Raw genomic sequence first — 9,601 nt, forward strand, 5'->3', positions numbered from 1 at the left:
TTCTTTTAGGTCTTATTAGAAACTTGTTAACATTCAAAATTCAGAATCGGGATGTGGTTAATAGTCATACTTAATAAATTACCATGATTCCATTTGTCAACTCAATTGTCAGAAAGTTCCCCAAATGGACCCTCACGGTTCAGAAGGCCTCGTTGAGGTCATTTGGCCAGATTCCTACACCTTAAACAGCAGTTCGACGGCTGCAGCTTTCAGTGCCTGAAATTAGGTGTAACAGTGAACACCTGACATCAATTTGGTGTCCCTGGGTGCATTCCAAGGTGCCCAAATACCTGCCCAAATTTCAAAAGGTCGCCAGGTGTCCCTTATGTCAAAATTGACAATTGGGACACATATTTTTCCAACATTCAAAAGTCCATAACTTCTCACAGAAACGTCCCAGAGACCCCACATTTGGAACACAGGTAGTTGGCCAGGCCTAGAATAACGTCACGTGGTCAAATTTTATCCAAGATGTCTAGAATTTCTTTGGGCCGGCATGTATGGCGGGTGGATTGTGCCACGGATAACCTACCAAAGGAGACCATCGTGTGACAGCTACGTGTGTGGATAGGCTACTACGTCGCCAGTGAACAACGTCGTTGATAAGCCCGTCGTACGGTGGCCGGGAAGTGCAAAGCAACATTACAAAGACTGAAACACTTTTACAAAGCTTGAGACAAAGTTACATTTTGGAAAACATTTTTACCCTACCATAAAACATAATTACATGGGCGAAACATTTTTACCAAGGGCAAAACATTTTTACCAAGGACAAAACAAATTTACATTTTAGAAAACAAATTAGCAAGACGCCAAACACTTTTACCCGTCCCGAAACAAATTTACAAACGATCGATCCCTCACGGAAAGGGAATGTACCACATACCAGAAGTGACGAGTGAACGCGGGTGATAGGTGTTGTTGGTGAGCGCGGTTAATTCGTGTTTTCAATGTGGAGAATATGGCGTGAATATGAAGCATATAGGAATTTAAGTTTTTGGTGACCGAACATGGACTGCGACCGAGGGATGTTTTGCCCGTTTTGTGGTAAACACATGAGCAGCTTACTACAGTACAGTACAGCGTACTTGAAAAAAGATTTGTTCGAAAACGACCTTGAACCGTTTGGTACCCACTAAAGTGCATTATATGGAGAAAAATCCTGGAATGTTTTCATCAAAAACCTTTATTTCTTTTCGACTGAAGAAAGAAAGACATGGACATCTTGGATGACATGGGGGTGAGTAAATTATCAGCAAAAGTTTTTTTAAAAGTGAACTACTCCTTTAATACAAAATACACTCATGGCGTGGTGGATGCTCCCTTTTGTCTTTGGGCTCTTGCGGCCCATCTCCCCTCCACGGTCACGTGCGCCGGTGAACCACTTCCCCAGCGCCATTTCCACTTGCTTGCGGTTCACACTTTGAGTAATTGCATTACTCTTCAGTGCACCTAAAAACAAAGGAGCATAAGTCAATTTAGCAAGGTTCTTTTTTGCTCCAACTTGCAACTCTTCAAATCATTCAGTAGATTAAAACACATTTCCACATGTGGTAAGCTAAAATGTTTGCCCTAGGGTGACATTTAACATGGAGTTTTATATACCTATAACCCTTTTTCCATTATATGTTGAAATTTACAGTAGCCTCAAATGCACACCAGATTTGAGCGACATTAGAAACCATTTTCCATGAATATATCAAAATTCATGAATTCTCCCGAGGCGACCCCTTGGTATGCATTATTTTAATGCGCCAGGTCGTTTTATTACTAGTTAGTTACTAGTATTACTAGTGTGTTCTAACTTACAGGAGCACTTTTGTGTCCCCACAAACAACCGTATCATTTAACTTCGGATAAATAAAAGAAAGGCCAAATACAAGTTTCATTGAGCAATTAAAAAACTGAATTTACAATAGAAAACTTCAAAAAGACGCAGATCTTTGAAGCACAGCTTGCCCATCCGTCCAGTCACGTTGTACTGCCGTTGCAGTTCTGGCACCATTAGGAACTTCATCATCCTCCTGGTGTCATCTTCTAGTGAGGAACCCCCTATGTCTGCAACCATGGCAACCTTAAGAGTAAACAGTAAGAGCACAGTACATTCAAAGTCACAGGAAGAAAACGCCATATTAAGTCAGAAAATATCATAAAATATTAAAATAAAAAGCCGTCAATTTCTGAGCTTGTATTTGGGTATGCTATGCATCGCGATAACATATAGGATATTGCTAGGCAAATGTGTCAAAAAAGTGTCAACATATTCCTGTATTTCATTTTCTTTGCAACATGATGGAAGGACACATTTCCGGCATGTGTGCTATAAGCAGAGACTCACACACAACTCACGAGTATAAGTATAATGGTCTTTATAACTTGTCTATTTAGCTAAGGACTGTTTTTTCTGATTTAAGATTAGTCAATGCAGCAGTGAACTGATGTTCAAGTTTACTTAAGTCATTTCATTGGGACTACATTTAGGTGAAAAATGTTGTAGCAGACATGGTTGACATGGTTTGTTATACATTTACAAAGTTTTGAAGCAACCTGGCATGGGACTTGAACTCTGCAAAGTTTAGTGATTCATTAAGCATGGGAAGGATTTTGTCAGAAGAAAGAAAACACAGGAAAACAAGAAGATCTGGCCCCCAAAAACTTACCACTGCAGACATGAATTCAGGGTCTGACAACTTCTCATTCATGGCGATAACGTCCTCAACGTTGGCCAGGGGGAAAACAGCGCCATCCGGTATTGCCATGACTGGCATGGAATCTTTTTTGAGCAGTGCGTTTAGCATCTGCCCATGCAGCTTCAGTGTGTCCTTCACTTCTTCTAGCAATGTCACTAATGTGATGAACATTGCTCTATCAATGTTTTGGGGGGCTAAAGTTTGGCCACGCAGTAACTGGGCTGCTCTGTGGCCAGGAGACGGGGTGGGGCTGCCGTCAAGTAGGCTCATGCTGAGGCCACTTCTGGGAGACCCACAGGGGTTTCTCGGGGTCAGACTCTGTCTTGCTGGGCTGACCCTGGTTACCTGGTGACTAAATTTGTTGACCAAATTTACAATTTGTAAGCATAAACTTTGACTTAAAAGAACATTTCAATACCTCTAAACGAAAACAAAAAAAACTATAAATACTATGGCAGATCTACAAGCTCATAATGCATTGTAACATCAGGCGTTGTGAAATCGCTCACCCTCCCAGAATCGTTGGGGCTGCTCCCCCCGCTGGATCCGCTCCTCCTGCGGGAACCCGCTCCTCTGGGATCTGCTCCGCCTCCCGGAACCATGGGCGCTGCTCCGCCCCCCGGTGACATGGGCGCTGCTTCCCCTGCGGGATCCATGGGACCTGTGCCTCTGGGACCTGCTCTGCCACCTGGAAACTTGAGGGCTGCTGAGTCCCCTCTGGGACACACAAGGGCTGCTGAGTCCCCTCTGGGACACGTGAGGGCTGCGGCTTCTCCTGCGGATGGTCCTCTGCACAATTTGGAAGCAGAAGTACTGCATTAACACCATTTCCAATATCCTAAGAGAAAGAAATACCGGTAACACTGCAGCAAATTAAAAACACAACACTACCATTAAAAAGTTTTATATATATATATATATATTAGTGCTGTAGCGGCGCGTCGATGATGTTGACGCTTCGACGTCAACATTACGTCAACGTCCTATTTTTTGCGTCGACACTTCTTTATTTATTTATTTTTTGCACGTTCCCCACGGTACAGCTTGCCACACACACGGGAGAGCGAAACATTGCAGAATAGAGGACGAAGACAACTAGAAGTGAATGTGCTTTCCATTAAATGAATCACACACATTAAGCAAACCCTTAACAAAAAAAAATAAAAAATAAAAAATCACTTGCTGTGGTTTTGGAATACCACAGCAAGTGATTGGGAGCACTTCGACTCGGCGCATATATATTGATGGACTCAGCGAAGTAATATCATCACTCTTGAGAGGGAGAGGACTTTTCACGAGTGATATTACTACGCCGAGTCGAAGTGCTCCCAATCACTTCCTGTGGTATTCCGCCATACATTATAGTTATCCACTTTACACGCTTAGAAAAGCGCAACGTTTTATTTTGTGTCACCATCCTTGGTCGAGTTACTCTACTGGTGTAACTGTATTTAAATAGGGAAAACGTGGAGGTTTTTAGTCGCTTCTCTGCTTGGCCCCTATTGAATGAACTGGGCTAGTTAAGTGCGATCAAAGTGTCTCGCGCGCCAGAGCGATTGAGTGCATGCACTGAGACGAAAAAGGTATGTATCAACTCGTCTTAGTAAAGGGAATAACATAGTTTAATATGAAAAAACGGTGGAGTATCCCTTTAAAGTAAAAATAAATTAAATCCTGACCATATGCTGCTATATCTACATTCTCATTGAAGGAGGGACATTTTCATTTCTCCTTTTTGTAGGTCTCGTTTCACTTAATCATTTCAAATCAAACGCCTCGGGAGCGGTAGGTGGCAAGACATCTCCCTCGATGTCCGTTTCCTCCTCACTGGAAGCCAGCAGGGGTTTTGGTGCTCTATATTCAGTTAAAAACATACATTTAAAATTTTACAACAGAATACACTGGGAAAAAAGCAGTTTTTGTTGTTTGTTAGAGGCATTCTGATCTAGTTTTAGACTCTAAAATATTGGCATCGATATTGCTTTTTATGATTTATTCCCACCAAAATGAGTTTTTTTTATTGTATGTGGCTCAAGGCATTTTTCTAACAACTGCCATATTTGAGGTAAATGAAAAATGGAAATTAAAGGAAAAGAAAAAGTTTTTTTGAACCTGGACCTTATTTCTAGCACGAAATAAGTTCATAAACTCACCCGGAGAAGTTTGGAGTCACCTGTCGTTTGCAAGAAATTTACATCCATCTCACTGAGTGCTATTCCAGCAAAACGGTAGATGTCACGGCCAGTAACATTTCAGCCTAAATAAAACATTATCAGTAACAACACGTCTTCTTTTCACCAATATGTAGTTATACATTGCTAGTGCTATCCCTCATTGACTTTTGAGCGGCTTGGTTGTCTTCCAGGAGTTTTTAAAAAATTAGCAAACTAGCCTGAGGTTATTTAGATAGCTTTGGGTTGACAGACGTCGATGACGTCATTTCCACATAATTTTGCACAATGAAGATGTCCTACACATCCTCAAAATCGGATATTCTGATATATTGTACTAAACTAGCAGTAGAAAGTTAGCAGGCCATTGAATGTAGTGTACAAGGCTGAAATAAAATAATTATGTGGTGGCAAACAGCAATGACGTCATCAGCTCGTATTGACAAATCTTTTTAAAAATGCCTGGATGACATGTTCAAGTCATCAAGGGATAGCACTAGCAATGCATACATAATGGTGAATAGAAAATATTTTGTCACTGATAATGTTTTATTTAGGCTGAAATGTTACTGGCCCCGACTTCTACCGTTTTGCTGGAATGGAAGCAAAATATCTCCCGAAGGACAAAAAGTGACTCCAAACTTCCCGGGGTAAGTTTCTGAAAATATCACATGCTAGAAACAAGGTTAAAAAAAACAGTACAGGTTAAAAAAGTACAGTCCTTTAATGCCAGAAATTCTGCAACGCCACAAACATTGTATTCTGTATATTACATTACCTCCTTTTTCGCCTTGTAGGCATTTCATCACCATCTGTCTGTAAGTCAGACGTTGCCTCCGCTTTTTTACATTTTTGGCGAGCAGCCTTGAAAGTGTCTTAATAACAAAAGGAAAAGGGTATTAGAATGCAATCTATGGTGACCGTGATAAAAAAAACTATTTCGGTGTCTGCACCTAAATTCCTGGAGTTGAATAGTTTTAGTTACTAAGCCTGCCCTGCGTACACTAGTTTTAGTTACTAAGCCTGCCCTGCGTACACTAATTTTCTTGTTAAGCTTATGTACATTTATATTCCAATGAAGGTTATTGATAACATGCTTACAATACATATAGGCCCCTGTGCCGCGGGCTAAGCTTTTTTCCTTTATGCAACCCCCCGTCCCCAACCATCACAAATAGAATCTAATTCTGTGGGAAACACTGATTTCGTATAAAAATGATTTGACAAAATAATTAACACGCAATATTATTAGCCTATTATTAATTATTATTTTGTCAGCGTGATCGTACCGAGCCTCTAAGCGACGTGGTGGTGGAAAAAAGCACATTCAGATTACACAATCAGAGAGTTGCCTATTTCTTTTAATTTTGATCTTTGCAATCTTTATATAGATAGCCTATATTTCTGAGAGGCATACGTTGAGTTTCTGTTCAGTTATGAGACGCGCATACGTGTTGCAAGTGATCGCACCTCCATGCTATATTTGCTCCACGCACCTCCTGTGCACATTGGCACACCTGCGGATATCTGCATCTTTCCACAACATGGAGGAGAAATTAGTTTAAATTAGTGTATTAGTATTTAGTATTAGTATCTAGATTTAGGCAACTAAAATCTTATTGTATGTTGTCGACTAAAGCTAGAATAAAACTAAAACAGTTCAGATGACTAAAATATAATGGGTTTAGTACAATATTGCATAAATTTAGAATTTCTCTAAAATTTACAAACCCATAATTATACTGTAATAGAGAAAACATCTATTAACCAGTTAATATGAATGATTTTAAAGTTTGAACATGCAATATACAGATTTAATTACTATGACTTAAAAAATATCTTAAAATTAAATAAAACCACTTTTCCTAAAGTAGAATAGTCTTGTTTTCAATGAATGATATGCATTCTTTATAACTACTTGCATACATCATTCTTTATTCTTTCAAGCAGCAGACATATTTATTTGTATGAATTAATTATAATGAATCCTTATTAAAGCTATTAATGAGAAGTGAATTTTAATCTCTTTTTCTTTTGTTGCTTGATGGCACAGACCGCATTGTGGTTTATTACACAACGTTCACTTTAAGACATCGGATCATGTAGAATGACATGCGGATCCTTATCCACTGATGCACATCCAATACACTCAAAACTGTTTAAGACATAACGTCCTGGATGTGTATGCAACCCGAGGACGTATAGTCCCCTGCCACTAACGCTGGACCACCAAAAAAAAGAAATCTTTATTACTACAACAGAGAGAGCAGGTCAGGCAGGAGACTTCAGTTAGCTGTGCTCAGCATAAACATCCATAAACATTACAGTATGATTACGGAATTTCACAGTCTGGCGTTCATGACGCAGCCGACTCAAGCCGGAGTGTAACTTGTTCTCAATATACATGATGCTGAGCACAGCCAACTGCTGCTGGGCTCCTGTCTGTGGTGTATGTCATCACTCACGTAGCCATGGCCGTGCACGACCGGGTTATTGGCTGCATGTAAACGTAGTCAATGTGTTGCAGCTCTTTCTGCTCGGATGAATGAACGCCAGTCTGTGAAACGCTGTAATCATATATCGAAATATCGGAAATGTGTTTAAAGCTCATATCACCGTTATTAAAAGTATATCGTGATTCGTGATATATGAATTATTTTCCAACCTCTCCCGCTGTTTTTCCCTTTGGTTAAATTCTACATCAGATTAAACAGCACAAACCAAAAATTACAGACCACTGTACAATCTGCAGTGTTATTTTTCTGGCAACATAATATTTAAACTTACCTCTGTGAATGTGAATTCACGAATGTCTGATGTGAAGTTCTTCTCCTCGAAGTGACAGCTAGCAGCGGTGCTTTCCGAATGGACCGTTAACGTTTTGAGCGCGAAACAAGGCCTTTGCATACAGGCCCCTTATAGATGTCCTAAGAACTGCCTGACTGAATAACAATTAAATACAGTAAAATTCGTAAATATGTGAGAGAATTAACAAACGTTAACTACTTCGCTGGCTTCATATGAATCAGCCTAATTAGGTGTTGTGTGCATAACAGGCAGTGGTGGAAAGAGTACTGAAAATCTGTACTCAAGTGCAAGTACTGCTGTATTGCTATTACTCTATTACAAGTAAAAGTACTGGTGTTAGAGAAATACTCAAGTAAAAGTACAATTTGTAAAAAAAAAAAGTAAAAAAAAAAAAAAAAACTAATCAGCTAGAGCAAGTTACTTTTAACCACTGATGTCACCGTCACTTCTCCAGACTAGGGCTGGATGTGTGTTTTCCTTTACCAAAAGTTAAAACCACAACAATCTATTAATCATTAATAATTGATAAGATACACAAGTGTTTTTCCCTAATTTTTTCTCAAACAGATCTACTGTACCTTTTACAGCCAATCAGTCATTGTTGGTGTATGCTACACCTTGATAGAAACACATGCTACTCCTTGGTCCAAGGACAACACAGAAGAGAAGTAATGAGGCCTCCTGCAAGTCCTTTTCTAACAAATATTGAATTACAATTTCCTAAGAGGTAATAAATACATCATATTCATGTCCATAAAGAGACTAGCTGTCTGTGAGCTATTTGGCCTCGATCATCTTAAAAAATGAAATACCATAAAACTTCTAATTGGATCCCGGAGTTTTATTTGACCAAATTGGGACAGGTACGATGTGAATAACCGTTTGGAGTTATTTGTAGGGATGCTTGACATTGATTTTGTATCGATATCCGATATACCAATATTGTCCAATGCTTAATTTCCGGTACCGATATTAGCTGATACACCGAAACATATGATCCTTTATAGGCTTACTGCCCACTGTTCCATGACTCACTTGATACTGGGGATTTGAACGTTTTGAAGGACTAGCCAGCAACCGGTTGGCTAACTGGGGTGCGGTGCTTACTACCCCTTCGAGAGAAGATGCCAACTGAACATTTCTTTGACTGAGGTAAACTGAAATTTAACTCAAATAGCCACACAAGAACAAAAATTCATCTCATTCCACTCATTGGCTTATAGATCTTCCCTGCTCAAGAATTTATTTAGTCTACTGTGTTTATGTGGTTGGCCAACAACCTACAGCAACACTCAAATTTTGTCTGCATTCGATTTGAGAGGAAACAAGCTTTCCAAAAAGATATAAAATGACATACATTTAGTCATTTTAAACCATTTCAAAAACCTATACCGGTTACCAATATTGAATTTTAAAGCCAATATCGGCCGATTATATTGAGCATCCCTAGTTATGTCTAAATAAATATATAATATATATAAAAATTATATGCAGGACCCATATATGTGTTCCCAGTTCGAACCTATGGCCACTTGGCCCATAAATATGCCATACAGGACCCATTTATGTGTTCTCAGTTCAAACCCATGGCCACTTGGCCCATAAATATGCCACGCAGGACCCATTTATGTGTTCCCAGTTCAAACCCATGGCCACTTGGCCCATACAAATTATATGCGGGACCCATATATGTGTTCCTAGTTCGAACCCATGGCCACTTGGCCCATAAATATGCCACGCAGGACCCATTTATGTGTTCACAGATCAAACCCATGCCCACTTGGCCCATAAATATGCTATGCAGGACCCATATATGTGTTCTCAGTTCAAACCCATGCCCAATTGGCCCATGCCTGTCCCTTATGGGGCCCATGTAATCAGCTCGTATGGGCTTCCTATGTGGGACTCATACTACAAAACCTACATGGGACC

The 9,601-nt window shown here is 39.8% G+C and overlaps 1 protein-coding gene across 1 annotated transcript; it reads right to left on the reverse strand.

Annotated features, from left to right (window-relative positions):
* Positions 1–57: 57 nt before the first annotated feature.
* Positions 58–7,706, reverse strand: si:dkey-172k15.5. Its single transcript, XM_046042353.1, has 6 exons — positions 7,649–7,706; positions 5,640–5,736; positions 3,200–3,479; positions 2,661–3,042; positions 1,915–2,074; positions 58–1,452 (listed from the first exon to the last, which is right to left on the reverse strand). The coding sequence occupies exons 2-6, from the start codon at positions 5,671–5,673 to the stop codon at positions 1,268–1,270; spliced, it is 1,041 nt and encodes a 346-aa protein (XP_045898309.1). The 5' UTR covers positions 5,674–5,736; positions 7,649–7,706; the 3' UTR covers positions 58–1,267.
* Positions 7,707–9,601: the final 1,895 nt, after the last annotated feature.

The sequence above is a fragment of the Micropterus dolomieu genome, unplaced genomic scaffold (assembly GCF_021292245.1).
Source record: "Micropterus dolomieu isolate WLL.071019.BEF.003 ecotype Adirondacks unplaced genomic scaffold, ASM2129224v1 contig_12774, whole genome shotgun sequence".
Taxonomy (NCBI): Eukaryota; Metazoa; Chordata; class Actinopteri; order Centrarchiformes; family Centrarchidae; genus Micropterus; species Micropterus dolomieu.

Bases quoted from the DNA above. Each gene is read 5' to 3' on its own strand.
- si:dkey-172k15.5 (XM_046042353.1), bottom strand. From the start codon at position 5,673: ATGGTGATGAAATGCCTACAAGGCGAAAAAGGAG. The intron at 3,480-5,639 runs GTAATGTAATAT...CAAATTGTGCAG, and splicing joins CCTACAAGGCGAAAAAGGAG to AGGACCATCCGCAGGAGAAG. The intron at 3,043-3,199 runs GTGAGCGATTTC...CAACAAATTTAG, and splicing joins GCCCCAACGATTCTGGGAGG to TCACCAGGTAACCAGGGTCA.